The sequence below is a fragment of the Plasmodium sp. gorilla clade G2 genome (assembly GCF_900097015.1).
Source record: "Plasmodium sp. gorilla clade G2 genome assembly, chromosome: 14".
Lineage (NCBI taxonomy): Eukaryota > Apicomplexa > Aconoidasida > Haemosporida > Plasmodiidae > Plasmodium > Plasmodium adleri (nom. inval.).
In genome coordinates this window covers 1-18,598 of record NC_041706.1, presented here as the reverse complement: position 1 = coordinate 18,598, position 18,598 = coordinate 1, and the positions used below count along the sequence as shown (strand labels likewise).

Sequence of the window (18,598 nt, the reverse complement as noted above, 5' to 3'; positions counted from 1 at the left end):
CTCAAATATAATAATATATATATATATATATATATATATATATATATATTTAGTGTAAGGCTAAACTAATTTATTCTAATGAATTATGTTAAATATATTATTTTGTTCTGTTATATTTTCCTTTCCTTTTCTTTTTTTTTTTTTTTCTTTTCATGGTGGTTTTAATTTTTATAAAAGAAAAAAAAAAAAAAATTTAGTTCATTAAAGTTATTAATTATAATATAATTTATTTTTATACATTTTAATAAAAAAAAAATTTGTTATTTTATATTAATTTTATTATGGCTTAAAATTAAAAAAAGGGATTGTAAATATATATGTAATTTTTATGAGTATTATTCTAGATATAAAGTTAAAGAAAATGTAATAATATTTTTTAATATTATAAATTGGAAATAAAAAAAATATATATATATTTTTTTTTTAAATAATACTCCTCTTGAAAATTCTTCTTTTGTGTAATAACACAAAATTTATATGTTACCAAAAAAAAATAAAAAAAACTATAATACTAAGAAAATGATACTTTTATGAATAATAATATAATATAAACAAAATTAATATATCTTTATAATATATAGAAGTAGAATATACATTTCAGCAAGTGTGTATATAAAAAATAAACGTACAAGAAGAATTATTTGAATAAGAAAAAATTGAAGCTTCTTAAATTTATGTAAATATTATATAATAAATACAAAAATAATATGGTTATTGTTATTTTTATTTTCAATATCTTAAAATGTGTTCTAAATGATTAAAAAGTAATTTAGGATTATTTTGAGAGTATCATAATATGTATTACATATATGAAGAAAAAGAAAATATATATATAATATTTTCATAAAGAAATTTAGTTATTGTTATAATTATAAAGATATTTAATTTTTTTTTTTACATAATTTACATAATATAATTTATAATGGAAAAATAGAACTATTCAAAAAGAGAAAAAAAAAGAATATTTTATAATTATGAGAATTTATAAAAATAAAATTTATTTTGTTCATTTATTTTCTTGGAAAGTAAATTTTGCCTTCATATCATAATATATATAAATATATATATATATATATATATATATATAATATATGGAATAAATAAATAAAAATTCTTAGGTGTCATGGCATTTTAGGTATATTTCCATAACTGTGTAAAATATAAATAAAATATATGATACATTTAACTGTTTCTTACATTTTTTTTTTTTTTTTTTTTTTTTTTATATTTATAAGACAGTCTTATATAATATATGTATGTGGATGAATTCCTTTTATGTATTAGTTTATTTCTTTATTTTTCATATTGATAGGATTTCTATCATATGTATTTATGTAAGAGCACCATATTTAATTTTTATTTGTTTGAAAAATTAATTTTATTTATATCGTACAATAAAAATAGGAATGTTCTAATATGTCAATAAATATACTATAATCAAAATTTATATATATATATATATATTAATAATATAGAATGTTAAATTAATATAGTATATATATGTTTATATTAATTTTTAAATTTATATTAAAAAGATGTTTTTATAAGATTTTTTTTTTTTATTATAATATATTTATATATATTTTTTTTTTTTTTCTTTTTTCTTTTAAATATACATATATTATAATTATTTATTATTTACATATATTTCTTAATATTTATAAAAATACAAAATAAATAAGAAATAATTACAGTATGTTTTTTGATCTACTTAATTATTTTATGTGATCATTTTACTCCACTTTTTTTTGAGGTTGCAATTATTTTAAAATAAAATATTTTTTTTTTCTTATATTTTAAATTCATTCTTTGTAATTGTTTTTTATTAAATTATTTATTTTTATTTTAATTTATAAAAATTTGTCTGTAAGTTATTCTCTTATAGGAATAGGATAATATAAAAATAAAATTAATTTTGGTTGCATTTTATAATTTTATTTTTTTTTGATTTTTAATATATTGAAAGCAAGTACATGAGTGGCATGTCCTTTTTTAAAACATATAGGAGAGAAATATATTTTTATAAAAATTAAAGAAATTTAGAACATTACATAATAATACAATAATACATTTAAATATAAATAAATGTATATAATAAAACCAAAAATAGTTATATATTTTTGTATAATAAATATATTTATATTTATCTATATAAAAATACATAATAATAATAGATATTTAATAAATTATATATATATATATTTAATAAAAAGATAAATTTATCTTTATAATGTATATATATATTTATATAAAAAGGATGTAATTATTTTTTTTTTTTTAGAATTTGAATAAAAAAAATAAATCTTTTTTATAGTTATATTTATTTTATTCTATATATTTTTAATTTTTTTTTTTTTTTTTCTTTTAAAAATTGGTTATATATATAATTATATATATTAATTATACAAATTTATATTTAATAATTTATAATTCAATGATTTTATAACAATATAAATTTTTAAATAATATATATTTGTGAATATATTTGAATATTTTTTTACAATTTTATAAAAAAAGGAATTTCATTTTTTTCAATAAAAAATATATATATTATATATATCCTACAGATTTGTTCTCAATTAGAATCTTGTATTAATTCATTTTCTTTCATAATTAATATTAATTAATTTTTTTTTTTTTATTTATTTAAAAGTTATATTATTATAAAATTGTAATATAAATTTTTGGTTGTGAAAAAAAAAAAAAAAAAAAAATTAAATATATAATTTTGTAGAAGAATTAATTTCTTAAGTAAATTAAATATACATATATATATATATGCTATTTTTAATATATATTTAAGATATATAAAGGAGAAAAAAGAAAAAAAAAAAAAAAAAATGAGATCTACAGATAAATTAAGCATAATTTCATCCACTAAAGGAAGTTGTGAAAAAATGTCAAATAGAGGAAGTATTGGTGACTCGGATTTATCTTTAAAAAATAAGAAGAGCAAAAGTATTTTTGGCTGCCGTCCTGTGAAATATGTATGTTTATCCGTAGCCGTCGCTGCCGTTGCATATGCAAATTATATGGTAAGATATAAATAATATATATATATATATATATATATATATGTATATATTTTTATATTATGTTATATATATATTTATATACATATATATATATATATATATATATATATTTTTTTTTTTCTGTTTGTATAGAATAATGGAGAGAGGAATTCCTTATCATCTGTTGATTTGAATAATGTATATTCAAGAGATTTGTCTGAAACACATGAAAACAGTAATCCATCTTTAAGAAGTACTCTTTTGGAAGTTAATGGAAACCACGTTCATGACGCTTTCGGTGTTTATGGAGATGAGTCATTTGCTGAGACTGTTTTGAATGGACAAGATATTATTAGTTATTTAGAACAACAAAATATTAAAATTCATGAAGATAATATTCATGATGGTATATCAGATATTATTTTTAATCCAAGTGATATACAAAATTATTATGATGTATTGAATGTAAATGAACACTCTGATATAAATGAACTTAAAAGAAATTTTTACAACTTATCTTTACAACATTATCCAAATATAACTAGTGATAACAACTTTGAGTTAAATGATGTATTTAATCAGTTGAGTGAAGCCTATCAAGTATTAAGTTATCAAATAAGAAAAAATATTTATGATAATGAAGGAGTATATGGAACAGAAAAAATGGCTATAGTAAATCCACTAGTATATTTTAATGGAATATTTACATCTGAAATAATGCATCAATATATCGGAACTACACAAGTAGCATATTTTGTTCAATTATTTTTAGAAAGAAACATTGCACCTGAAAATGCAATAACTTTTCTTGATGAGGCTGTTGATGATATGATGAAAGGACAAGATGATAGAGAATTACAATTAACTGAATTGTTAAAACAAAGATTAGATTTATATATCAATGATGATGAAAAATGGTTAAATACAATTAATGGTGAAATTAATGATTTAACAAAATCAGCATTCTCTAATTTCATTTTAGAAGCTGTAGGTTGGACCTATGAAAATGTAGGTAATATATATATAGATGAAACAGATAATGTTGGTATAGCATATCATGGTATATATGCACATCAAGCTGATGAAAGAATTAATAGAAATTATGATATTTTGTCTGAAAATATAAATGATAATGTTAATTTAATAAAAAAATTTTATCCTTTTACCGAAACTATTAATCCATTTTTAAGAAGAGCAAAACATAACTTTGCTAATTTACAAGGGGAAGTAAATAACTTATACAATAGTGTTAATGTAGTATATGATAATTTATTTAATGAAAATATTAATATAACACCAAACGAACACTATCAGTTATTACAAGAATTATTAAAAATTATATTAAATATAAACTTGTGTGATATTGAAGAAACTATTAGAGAATGCGCATATAATGTACTAAAGGATAAATCAGTAGATGCAAATGTTCATAGAATTAGAGCTCGCCGATTGATCTTATTAGGAAACACAATGCGCCAAAGAGCTTATCAATAAAATGTAAATATATACTTATATATATATATATATATATGTATGCGTGTGTGTGTATTATATAATATGTTTTATGTATATGTAATATAAAATGACAAGAGTTGTTTTACGTTTTCTATTGTTTTATGTATGCATGAAGAAGTATATAATTATATTTTATTTTATTAATTTTGATTGTGAGAAAAAAAAAAAAAAGGAAAAGGATCGAATTATATGAAAATATTAACTAATTTCTATTACTATTTTGAAAAATAATATTATACAAGTTATTTGAATTGTATTATTTAAAGGAAAAAAGTATACACACATATATATATATATATATATATATATATATATATATATATACAATATCACTATAAATTTTATATTGATTTTTATTTTAATTTTTTTTTTTTTTTTTCACCTTATTTTTGTTTATTATTGGGGTGAATGAAAAAAATTAATTCGCTTACGAAAATATGAATATATTGGTATAGCTAAAATTGGAGAACTACAAAGTATTACAGCGTTATCCATTACATCTTCTTTTAAATCTGATTGTTTATTCTGTATATTTGAATCTATTACCTTGTCTATAAAAATATTATCAAAGGCTTCCAATACAAGTTTTGCTTTTTTAAAAAAGGTTTTATTATTATTATTATTATTATTATTATTATTATTATTTATTTCTCTCATTTCGTCATCATATTCTTTTAGCAAGTCTTCCAATGTTTCCTCTTTTTTAGTAATATTATAATTTTTAGTATTTTTTGATTTATTATTTTTTGATTTTTTTTTCGAGGTCCTAATCAATCCTGTTTGAGATGAACTAATTTTATTTTCTTCATAATCATCGATATTATTATTTATTTGTGATATCTTTATTTGTGATTTATTATTATGCATTAACATTTCACTTAATGTTCTTTTTATAACTGAACTAGATACAATGTTAAAATTGTATATTTCATAATGTATAATACTTAAAAAATTCTGAAAAAAAATATAAATATATATATAAAGTGATAAATATATATTAATGTATTTTATATGAAAATATTTGAATATAAAATATATAAATATTTTATGAATGAAAATTAATATAATATTTACATGCTTACCTCCTTATTAATATATAATAGCAAATTAGAAAGATATATTAATAATAAATTCTTAAAAAAACATAAAACATTTAACATTGTATAAATTTATGTTTATTGATAATTAATATGTATCATATCTATAGGTTTCAATGATATATATAATTAATATTTTATATTCTGGAATTGTATAATATAAATAATTATAATTTATATTAAATAATAATATTTATATATGTTTTTTTTATTTTTATAAATTATTTATTTTGATGAAAATGATTATATAATATTATTTTATTTTATAATATATTTTAATATTATATTTTGATGGTCTCTATATGTTATAATAGGGGTGATAATAAATTTGTTTGTTTTTAAAAGAATAATATATATATATATATATTATTCATATATAAATTAAACATATTAAAAATATATCTATTATATGATATTTCATATTTATATTTTTTTTCTATTATAAATTCCTATAGAATATTTTAATTTAAATTATATTCGCATGAATAGATTTAGGTGAAATAATGAATACGTTGATAAAAGATATATTAAATTAATAAAATATTTTTTTATTTTATAACAACATATATTATATATATATATATATATATATATATATATATATAATATTTTAGATAAATAAAAATAAAATATAATTATATAAACGATAACCATAATTAATATTAAAATATTTACTAAATAAATGTTTTTGTTTAATATACTAGATAATTCTAATTATTTTAGATTTAAATGAGTTCATACTAAGTCTATATGTATATTTAATTTATATTGTATATTTCATAATACATAATATATATATATATATATATATATATATATACATTTTTATTGTTTTTGTTATAACATAAAATAGATATTTTCTTATAAAAATTAATGATATATTTATTTTATTATTATAATATTTAATAATTAAATGTATAATAATATAATTATAACATTTTATATTAATATAATTTATTTCTTTCTATTTAATATATAAATAAAAATATAATAATAGAAATGTCGGTTAGTTCTAAGTATTTTTCTTATAATTAGAATTAAACTGAAAAGAGCCTTATTATAATAGTAACAATGATTACTATTTTATATGAATTAAATATATTTTTCTATTATATTAATATATACTAAATAATATATATATATAAATTTATAATAAATAAATTATAATATTTATAAATGAGCAAATGTTTTATTAATAAATTAAATGATATAATTTTTTTTTTTTTTTTTTTTTGTGAAGACTATAATTTATAATAGTATAATGTTATGTTCTATAAAAGTATATATTTATAAAATTTGTTAAGTTTGAATATTTTAGTTTTTAATAAAATGACAGTTTATATTATTACATAAATATATTATGAAAAATATAATGCAAGAATGAATTTTTGTTCCATTATTTTTTTATTTATTGTTATATTAAGTGTATTACGTGCAGAAAAAGAGGTAATATAAAAAGATAAACATAAAAAAGAAAAATAATTGAAACAAAAGGATTTCATATTATATATTTATTATTATTATTATTGATTTATTATTTTTTTTTTTTTTTAGAATATCCATAAAGAAAATTTATATACACATGATAATAAAAACACATCAAGGGTAAAATGTGCGACAAAAGAGCCAGTATATAATTATTCGTCAAAAAATGATAATATATATGAGAAATTTCAAATATATGATAAAGAAAAAGAAAAAAACCATTTGGATAAAGGAAAAAGTGATGAACAATATTCAGAAAATGTATTATATCATGAGAATATTGAAGACATAATTGAATTGGTTAAAATAGAAGAATGTGGTTATTATGAAAATAATATGATGAAGGAATGTAATGTAAGATCTTCATCAAATCCTATGTTTAAAAGAACTAGTAGGATGACTAAATTTAAGAATAAATTGTATAAAATGATTTTTAAAAAAAATAAATTTTGGAAAGTTATTTCAGGAATGATTACAGTTTTGGGACAAAGTGCTATAATTTGTGAAATTATACTGGTTATAGGATATATTGTTTTATGTACATGTCCATCTATACTTTCAACTGTTTTTATATTATTTAATGCATGTTTAGGTATTTTAGGAATTATTACATTATTAATAATATTAGTAATTATTATGGTTTGGTTACTTGTTACATGGTTATGGTCGCATAAAGATATGTATTACGAAACACATGAGGAATAATTTAGGATACAAAATATTTCTTTTTTTTTGTGTATACTATATATAGATATTCTTTTTATGATAGAAACAAATTAATAATTAATATATTATTTTTTCATTTATTTAATATATTTTATGTTTATTAAAAAATTTAGGGTAAAGGAATTTTAATATATATATATATATATATATATGATTCTATTATTCTATATATGACATTAATATATGTATTTTTCTTTTCTATTCTTTTTTTATTAATTTTTTTTTTGTTTTTATCACATATATATAATAAAATATATTAAAAATTAATTAGGTAAACAAGCATAACTATTAAAATTAATAAGTATTTCTATTTATATAAATAAATAATATTAATAATAAATCTATTTTATAATGTTCTTGAATTATTTATATTTGTATAAGAAATAGGAATATATATATATAAAATCTATTTTTATGATAATTAAAATATATATATATTATCAAATGAGTATATATATTATTATGAAATTAAGTGTAAATAAGTACATATATATAAAGATATATACTTATATATGTATATTAATAATAATAATAGAAAAAATAAATTCCATTTGTTCCTAATATAAATAATATATATAATTTAATTGAGAAAAAAAATTAGTATACAATTTAGGATTATGTAAAATATGTTGAAAAATCTTTTCATATAACTTCCGTAATTTTTATTTAATTTATTCAAAAGTTACAATGCAGGAATATATATGATTTTTTTATATTATCCAATATATGTTCTTGAATTATTAACATGTTAAATTCATTGGTGTATGTAATTTTTATATCAAACAATTTTGACTTTATCTTTTAGACACCCATATCATGTATCAACAAGAGAGGAATTCCTTTTTTATATATATATAATTTGATATTTATATAAAAATGGATGCATGATACTTTTTAATTCTTTAATTTTTGAGTCATATCTTTTCCCACACTAAGTGATTGGTACCGAAAATTTATTAATTCATTTTGTAGTGGTATTTCTTTTATATTTCTTAACATTTCATATAATTATATTTTCTAAGCTGTTGTGACATATCATTATAATATAGATTCTTATTTTTGTGCTGTTTCTCTTTTTTTAACTAAAAAAATGTATTGAATTTATAATAATTCTCTTTCTACTTGGTGTTTCATGATACATAAATATGTCGTAACAAAAAAAGAAAAAAAAAAAAAAATATTTATATATATATATATATATAATTATAGAACTATATTATTATTTGTAGCACTATATATATTATTAAAAGAAACACAGTAGAAATAGCTAAGGGGGAAAGATATTTTATTATTTTCGACAAATTTATATTTTATATCATATTTAATTTAATAGAAAAAAAAATATATATTATATATTTGTATATTTTTTTTTTTTTTATTAATTCTAAAATATTTAAAATTATAACAAATACACAGAAAAATTTAACCTTAATAATATTATTATAAATAAATATAAATATCTCTCTCTATTTATATATAAGAACAATAAGAATGAGGATGTAGGAGATAATTGTATGTTGAAAGTATTTATAATTACTATACGAAATATATATATTCATTTATTTATTTCAAAAAAAAAAAAGAGTAATAAAATTATATTATTAAAATATATTTTTTTTTCTTTTATTTATATATTTATTTTTATATTTCTAATTTTTAATATTTTATAGATTATATACATGTGTGTGTATGTATAAAATTGTAGGATAAATAAATAATCTGATTTTTTTTTTTAAAGTAAAAGAAGTATTTTTTTTAATATGTTATATTATTTTATATAATAAGATACATATAAAAAATATAATTTATTTGAACATTTTATGCACTAATTATATATTATATTATAAAAACAATTAACTAGTATATTTTAGTTCATTTTAATAATATTACGTAACTGAATAATTTCATAAAATATTATAAAATAAAAAAAGAAATATTTAGATAATACTATATAAAAATATTATAAATATTTTAATTTCATATGGAAATAATATATATATATCTTTTAAGTTAAAATAATTATTTCTTAATTCTACCTATATGCAAAGGAATAATAAATATTATATAAATGTTATATATAAAAAGTCATAAAAAAAATATATATATACATATATGTATTATAATAGAAATGAAAAAAATAATTAATTATATATATACATTTTTTTTTATTATCTAATTTTACAAAATTATGCATTATATTTTAAATCAATATAAATTAACACACAATTTTAATATTATAATAATACATTAATATATTATTTCTATGAAAGTCCATAAAATATATATCATATATTAATATAATTAAATATATTGTAAATGGGATAATTTCTTAATATCCATTAGATAATATATATATATATTTTTATTTTAAAATTTATTTGATTATTTAATAAATATATAATATAATTTAATAATAACACAAAAAGTGCATTTATGTAAATACAAAGGTATTATATTGTATTTAAATTTTAACGTTTCATAATTTTTTAACACTCAATTGTATAGTATATATGTAATTAAATACTAGAATGTATAATTCACATATATGCATATGAACAATGTGAAATAGTTACATCACGAAAACATAATTTATTGTTTTGTAAAAAAAAAAAAAAAAAAAAAAAAGAAAAATATTAATTATTTATTTCAATATTTACTTTTAATTAAAATGTATTAATTTTTTATATTAATTTTATTAAATATGTATTTCATTTATAAATATAAACATGATAATTTAGTCATATAAAAATATATATATATATTACACATATACTATAATTTACATTAGGATTGACATTAACATAATTTTAATAATATTTTTAAAAAATAATTTTATATTCATATAAAATTTACACAAGTTTTAAAAAAGTATATTATTATTTGATATAACAGAAAAAAAAAAAAGCAATAAAAGAAGTTAAGAAAAAAATATATTTATATTAAAATTTGGAGAATATAAATATGCTATTAGAAAGATTATTATATATATAAAAAAATTATTTCATAACAAAATGAATGTTATTAATAATATATATATATTTTTTTAAAATAAAATTTCCCCTTATAGCTTACAAAAACATACACATATATTATTATATCTATAAATATAATAGCGTATATATTAAAAATGATATTTTATAATATTAAATTAATTATATTTTCAATTATATTAGTATCATTAACGTTAAGTTATAATGTAAAAATTAAGATGAAAATTATATACATGTGTACAATATAAAACTAAATTTTGTTATAATACATTTTTATATTTTTATTCAACGTTTCTATTTTTAATTATAATATAAGTTATATTGAATTAATATAATTTGATTCTTTATTTATTATTTTTTTAATATATTTTTCTTTCTCTATTTTTAGAATGACTGTGATGGATTATATAAATATATAAATTATAAAAACATGGTGTTATGGCCAATGAATTTTAGATGCTTAGGAGAATTATCAAATGGATTTATAACAAATAATAGACATAAAAATAGCAAATTAAGAGAATACGGAAACCCCAATGAAGGAAAATACAAGAAGGACAAATATCCATATGATAAGACAAAAACAAAACAAAATATACCACATGTAAAAGAAAAGGGAAAAGTTGGAACACCACATTTAAAAAAATATGAAAAAGAAAATGAATCAAAATCAAATAGACCTAATCGTTCCTTCAAAAATTCAGAAATGCATTCTCAAAATAATTCAGATAAATCAAATGATAAATATAAATGTCGGAAAAAAAAATTTTTGAATATCCTTTTATATATAGGTTTAATAATTACTTTTCATTTTCACATTTGTTGTATGTCTTGCAAAAATAAAAGAAATATAGAAAAATAAATTTGTATATGAATAATATTATTTTATATTTATATATATATTATAAACTATTATATATAATATTATAAATGGTATAAGTACATATATACCTTTATTATATAATACATACATATAATTTTTTTTAATACAATGTATATGGTATTTTATAAACACATACTAAAATTAATGTGTTCATATAAATAAAATAAAAGAACGTAAATTAATTAATAAAAAAAAATTCAGGATTTAACATTATAAATATACAACAGAAAACATTGGAAAACAAAAATAACATTTTACATGTATATTAAGACTTTCTCATTTATATACGTTATTTATATATGTTGTATAATACTATATTATAATATATATATATATATATATATATATAATTATTCGAGTGTGTCCATGAATAATTTGAAAATTCGTATTTAATAGTATCTAGGTTGCTATTGGTTTAGAACATGGATCTATCGGTTATTTATTGCATATATTATTAAAAAATATATTTTATAAAAATAAGCACAATATATAGTATCATCAAATTCATGTTAATATAACACTATTTATATATGTTCTCTATTTTCCTTGTTATTTTTTTAGTTTTTGTTTTATACTAATATGTACTATTATTATCATTATGGGAATTACCTTCATTTTTAGAAATATTTAAAAATTTTTTTTTTAGAGGTATTGAAAATATGTATTAAATAAAAATGTATTACTTCTTGTATTTTTATAGTATATATAATGTGGTGTAATACATGTTTAATATATATACATAATAGCTATTAATATAATATTATTATAAAAAAATATAAATACAAGTATAGTTTTAGAACATATAATAATGCAATTAATATATAATAAAAATATATACATATTTTTTATAAATAAAGTATATATATATAATAATATATATCATGAAAAAGAAATATATTTTTATAAGATACAATACTAACGGAAACTATAAAGTATAAAATCTAATAATATGTATGATTTATCCTTTTGTCCTTTGTTTTTTTTTTTTTTTTTTTTTTTTTGTTCTTATGCGTTCTTGTTTTCTTGTAATAAAAAATATAAATATTTTTGTTCATAATTATATGATTTAGTACTTTAATAATTAATGAATCCTTTAAAAAACCACTAGCATTTTTGTATAAAACGAAAATAATATTAATATTAACTTTAGTAAGAACTTATATAAATTAGAGAGGCATATATAACATACAAAGAATTTTAGAACAAAAAAATACATAATGAAATTATTAAAAAATATATTTACTATGAGTTTATTAATATTTTCATATCATATATTGTGATACAAAATGATTGTTGTTAATTATTTTATGTAGTTTCAATGATACAAGGTTTTTATTGGAATATGTAAAATACATATATATATATATATATATATATATATATATATATATATATATATATTAAACAGTTATAATATATGTAATGTATATCTTTAACAATTATTACATTACACATTATATATAATCTACAACAATAACAAAAAAAAAAAAAAAAAAAGTTGTTATTAAGTACAGTGTTACTTGTCATTAATATGCATAAAATAAAATTATAATTATAATTTATGGTATGATATAAAATTAAATTTAATTACAAATTGATTATTAAAATTATAAAAAAATGTGGAAATGTTTTGTTATATTATAGTTTTTAAAAATTTTATTAATTATTTTTTTTTCGTTCCTATTTATTATTTATTAATTTTTTTTTTTTTTCCACTTTAATTAAAACACAAAATATATTAAATTATTCGTGGAAATATATTAATGAAAATATATTTTATATAATTTATTATTATTATAGAATAATCATAAAAATATGGTTAATATATAAATATTTATATATCAACACATTTATAATATAAAAATAGTGTAAAAAAAAATATTTTAGGTCAGTTAGTGTTCTAAAATGGGAAATATATATATAAAATGATAATTATAATTTTTATTATCATAGAAATATTTATATTATATCCTTTTTGTGCCTAATCGTATAAATTTTATAATAATTATAAAACCCTCAATATATCCTCTAAATATTAATAAATTAAAATGTATTAAAAAAAAAGGAGAAAAAAATTGTAAAATGGAAATTAAAGAGTTATAAATTTTTGGTAAATTTCAATATTTTATCAGTTATATATATTGTTGAGTTGAACTGATCCATTTAAATGCATATTTTGTGTTATATATATATATATATATATATATATAACAATGTATAATATATATAGATATAAAATCAAAGTAATATTTATAATAGTAAAAGTGGGAAATTTACAATACATAGATAGTTATTATCCGTATTTTTTTACTGTTTATAATAAATTTTATACAAAATGTACTTTTATAATAACCCAAAATACAATAATTAAATAAAATAAAACAACAGTTGATATTTAATAAAATTCAATTAATTTAATTTAATTTTATTTTAATTTAATTTAATTTAATTTAATTTTAATTTATTTTAATTTAATTTATTTTAATTTATTTTATTTTATTAATAGATATACAATAATATTTAATATTTATAAAACCTAGTATATGTACACATATATAAATATATTTTATTTATATTTTCTATATTTTAATATAGTATTAGCATTTGACAAATATATATTTATTACTTTAAATTAAACAAGTGTAATATGATATATATATTTTGATAATTTTATACTATATAATATATTATCAATTATTTAGAATAAAATTAGAAACATATACCTATTTATATGTTCATATTGTATTATATCATAGATTCTTTATAAATATAATTATTTTTTTTGTTTTTTTTTATTTAATACATATAAATATTACTATTTAACATAATTGCATCCTTTATATATTAATCAAAAAAATAGTAAAGTTATTAAGATGGAGAGTAAAAAAAATTGTACAATTATTTCGTTGAATAGTGAAAATGAGAACCAAAAAGGAACATTACGTTATATTTCTTTTAAACTCATTTGCTTAAGTTTATATGTAATTGGATTTTACTATGTTTTTCTAAATGTAAGTTGATATGAATGTTATTTATTATTATAATTAATTATTTTTTTATATAAATTTAATTTACTATAGAATATATGTTATATGTATGTATGTTTTATAATTTTTTTTTTTATGTAGACATCGTTAGAAAACAAGGGCTTACAAATTGTTAATATTAGCAATGTATATGAACGAAATTTAGGTGAAGCAGAAAAAAATAATAACGGTCCACAAAGGAAAAGAAATTTAAAAGTTAACAATGAAGATATAAATAAAACAAAATCTAATGGAAATATTAAAAGTAATGAAGAAAAAGTAGAGGAAAATAAAGATGGTACTAACAATGATATGAAGAATAATAATGTGCAAAATAAAAGTAATAGTTCTTTGAATAATATAAATTATAATAATTTATCAAAAAATTTAACAGAAAAGGAATTATTTGATGTATTAAATTCATTAAAAGAATGCCCACCCAAAGAAGATCTTAGAAATATATGGACTCACACATGTGGTATTGCAAAAGAAGGTTTGGATAATGTATATAAAAAGTTAAAGAAATCAATACAGAAGTATTTAGATGATGACTTTGTTGATTCGTATGATACAGTTATTGATTCTGTATATTACTATAGATTGACAGAACATACTACAAAAGTTTTTGCAGCAGTAGCAACTGAAGAGGGAGAATACACTAAACATTTTTATACGTTAATTAATAATAAACATACACTTGATGATATATTAAAATTTATTTATTCATTCTTAGAACATTTCAAAACATTAAAAAAAGAGTTATATGAATATCACCAAGAGGCACTATTAGCTCATGTTGAACAAGAACGTTATACACGGGAAACAAATAAAATTCGTCGATAAAAATATATCTTTTATTTATATTATATTTATATACCATTAATAAGTAAAGTTGTTTTAAATCTATTGAATTATATAAAATAATTTTTTTATTACATATAGATATTTATATTATATCATTTATATATCTTTGTATTATTATAAAATGATTTTTTTTTTTTTTTTTTTGTACGTTGTTTATTATAATAAATATTAATATATAAAAAAGTAAAATAAATTTTACAAATAGTGTGTAATACAAAAAAAAAAAAAAAAAAAAAAAGAAAAAACTTATTTTTATTAAATTATTTACTTTATATATTATCACATATATATATTAATACGAAAAAATAATACTTTATATATATATGTGTATAGGAAAATACTACATAAAAAAGAATTATATATACAAATTTAGGTATATATATATATATTTTAAAATAATAAATCAATAATAAAAACATAATATAAATAAGAATTGTTTATAAGACATATGAATAAAGTAAGAAAGTACACAAGTATGTAAACACATATAAATATAGAACGATTATATATAATATGAAATATTATATATAAGTGAAAAAAAATAAAAATAAAATAAATAATTTAAGGAATGAAAGAGGAAAAAAATATATATATCTCATTTTTTTTTATAGAAATATGTAATGTGCGTAGGGTTTTTTTTAATTATATTTGTTCAATAAAAGATTTCTATGAATTATATATTTTTCAATTGTAATATATATTGTGTTGATATCATCACATACTATCTTTATTATGTTTTGTTTGTTTGTGTAATTATTAGATATTATTTTATTTGATGTCTCTATTTTTAGTTATATAGCATAGGTTAATCAAATGTATAATATAATAAAAATATAGATAAGTCTATATAATAATTCTTAATTCTTATTATATTTATATTAATGTTTCTTATATTAAATGAACTTAAATACATTTATGAATATATATATTATAATACGTTAACGTTTTATTTATTTCTTCTGCATGACCAGATTATGGTAATATATGTAAAAGAATATGTAATATATTTTATGAATAATGATAAGAATTTACAGAAAATATATGATTTATATATAATGAATAAACCTATGTTTTTTATATAATATTTTATTATAAAATAATTAAATTTATTTATTTCCTTTATTATATTTTACTTTTCTTATTAATTATTTCTAATTTGATAATAATTATTTTTAAATACACATTCTGGATTAATAAATATATCAGAATAAATAAAAAATATCTTTATAAATTTATTTTTATAAAATTTATTATTTCTATTATTATAAGGTATTTTAAAAAAATATTATTCATTTGTCTATATATTTATATTAAAAATTGATTTGTATTTATTTATAATATACTTTTGTATAAATATGTATTCGTACTTTTTGTTTTAAGATCATATTAAATATAGTTATAAATAATTTTCTCAATTGTAATATATATATATTATTTAATTAAATATATATATTAATTATGTGGCTTTTTTTTTATTTTATCTATTGTTGTGTGTTTTTGTTTTTTACATTATATATATACATTTTTTTTTTTATTTGTTAGATTGAAAAAAAAAAAATTTTAATTTGTTATAAATATAAATTTTATTGTACATTATATATCATATATATGGAATAAAACAAAAATATTTTAAATGTATTCTTTATTATACATTTGATTTTAGTATACAATTTTATCAATTATGTTAAATTATTTTATACTTATTCGTAATTTATTATTTTTTGTAATATTTCTTTTAAAAAAGGATTTAAAAAATTATTTTGTGATATTTAAAATACATATATATTCAAAGTTATTTTTATAACAATAATTGTCTTTAAAAAAATAAAAAATTAATCTTTACTAATATATATATAGATATTTATTTAAAAATATATAAAGTGTATAATTTTATGTTTAAAAGAAATATTTAGATGTAAAAATAAATAAAATATATATATATAAATAAAACAATAATAATAATAAATGAAATCGATATACATAATATAACATTAAAACTTTAATAAATGTTATAAAAACGGTCCTAAATAAAATTGTAGATTGATATTTTAGTAAATGTCTCAAAATTAAAAAATGTTAATATATAAGATTTAATTGAAATATATATGTATATTTTAAAAATATAAAATATAAATATATTTATAATAAAGCATATTAGAAAATATGCATGCAAATATTGTTTTGTATTTTTGTCATATTTTATATCAAATTAGAATGAATGTTTTAATATCGAGTAATTTTATGAATTTTTTATAATAAATAAAATACAAATTATTAAATATTATTATTATTATGAAACTTTGATTAATGGAATTATTTAAAATTTATATTTTTTTTTAAATATATATAAATAAATTAGTATTTTTTTTTATTAAATTAATTATTTTATTCGTTTATTTATTTCCTATATTTCAAAATAAATTGTAAAAAAACATGAATACAATAAAAAAATATATTATATATATAATATAGCATACTGTATTTTTTAATTCAATTATTTTTATTATCGTAATATATGAAATAAATATATATTTTTATTTGTTATAATTCGAATCTTTTTATAATAATAATAAAAAAAAAAAATAATTAATTTATTAATATGACAAGTAAAAAAAGGTTTTCTATTTTTCCTTTTTATCGTTTTGATGAAAACCAAAAAGGAATATTACGTTATATTTCTTTTAAATTACTTTGCTTAAGTTTATATATAATTGGATTTTATTATGTTTTTCTAAATGTAAGTTGATGATATAATTTTTGTCCATCATTATTTATTTGTTTTATAAATATAAATTACCATAACATACCTATTATATTATATGTACATATATATTATATAATATATATATATATATATATTTTTTTTTACAGAATTCTTTAGAAAATAGCAGTTTAGAAATATCTAAAAATTGTAATGTATATAAAAGAAATTTAGGCAAGTAGAAAAAAATGAGGAGTCAAAAAGAGAAAAAATTTAAAGCAGAAAATCTCTCTCTTT

At 15.4% G+C, this 18,598-nt stretch overlaps 6 protein-coding genes across 6 annotated transcripts; 5 read left to right on the top strand and 1 right to left on the bottom strand.

Moving 5' to 3' along the window:
* Positions 1-2,897: 2,897 nt before the first annotated feature.
* On the top strand, positions 2,898-4,508 carry PADL01_1400600 (DnaJ protein, putative; the record flags this gene model as incomplete). Its single annotated transcript, XM_028684274.1, has 2 exons — positions 2,898-3,035; positions 3,168-4,508. 2 exons carry the CDS (start codon positions 2,898-2,900, stop codon positions 4,506-4,508), a joined length of 1,479 nt encoding a protein of 492 aa, XP_028540368.1.
* A 417-nt stretch (positions 4,509-4,925) lies between these two features.
* PADL01_1400500 (Plasmodium exported protein (hyp6), unknown function) lies at positions 4,926-5,689 on the bottom strand (the record flags this gene model as incomplete). The annotated part of the gene is made up of 2 exons (XM_028684273.1): positions 4,926-5,483; positions 5,612-5,689. 2 exons carry the CDS (start codon positions 5,687-5,689, stop codon positions 4,926-4,928), a joined length of 636 nt encoding a protein of 211 aa, XP_028540367.1.
* Positions 5,690-7,006: 1,317 nt separating this feature from the next.
* On the top strand, positions 7,007-7,816 carry PADL01_1400400 (Plasmodium exported protein (hyp15), unknown function; the record flags this gene model as incomplete). Its single annotated transcript, XM_028684272.1, has 2 exons — positions 7,007-7,072; positions 7,181-7,816. 2 exons carry the CDS (start codon positions 7,007-7,009, stop codon positions 7,814-7,816), a joined length of 702 nt encoding a protein of 233 aa, XP_028540366.1.
* A 3,148-nt stretch (positions 7,817-10,964) lies between these two features.
* Positions 10,965-11,689, top strand: PADL01_1400300 (stevor PIR protein, putative; the record flags this gene model as incomplete). Its single annotated transcript, XM_028684271.1, has 2 exons — positions 10,965-11,033; positions 11,216-11,689. 2 exons carry the CDS (start codon positions 10,965-10,967, stop codon positions 11,687-11,689), a joined length of 543 nt encoding a protein of 180 aa, XP_028540365.1.
* A 2,894-nt stretch (positions 11,690-14,583) lies between these two features.
* Positions 14,584-15,579, top strand: PADL01_1400200 (Plasmodium exported protein (PHIST), unknown function; the record flags this gene model as incomplete). The annotated part of the gene is made up of 2 exons (XM_028684269.1): positions 14,584-14,721; positions 14,839-15,579. The coding sequence occupies 2 exons, from the start codon at positions 14,584-14,586 to the stop codon at positions 15,577-15,579; spliced, it is 879 nt and encodes a 292-aa protein (XP_028540364.1).
* Positions 15,580-18,199: 2,620 nt separating this feature from the next.
* Positions 18,200-18,543, top strand: PADL01_1400100 (Plasmodium exported protein (PHISTa), unknown function; the record flags this gene model as incomplete). The annotated part of the gene is made up of 2 exons (XM_028684268.1): positions 18,200-18,337; positions 18,472-18,543. The coding sequence occupies 2 exons, from the start codon at positions 18,200-18,202 to the stop codon at positions 18,541-18,543; spliced, it is 210 nt and encodes a 69-aa protein (XP_028540363.1).
* Positions 18,544-18,598: the final 55 nt, after the last annotated feature.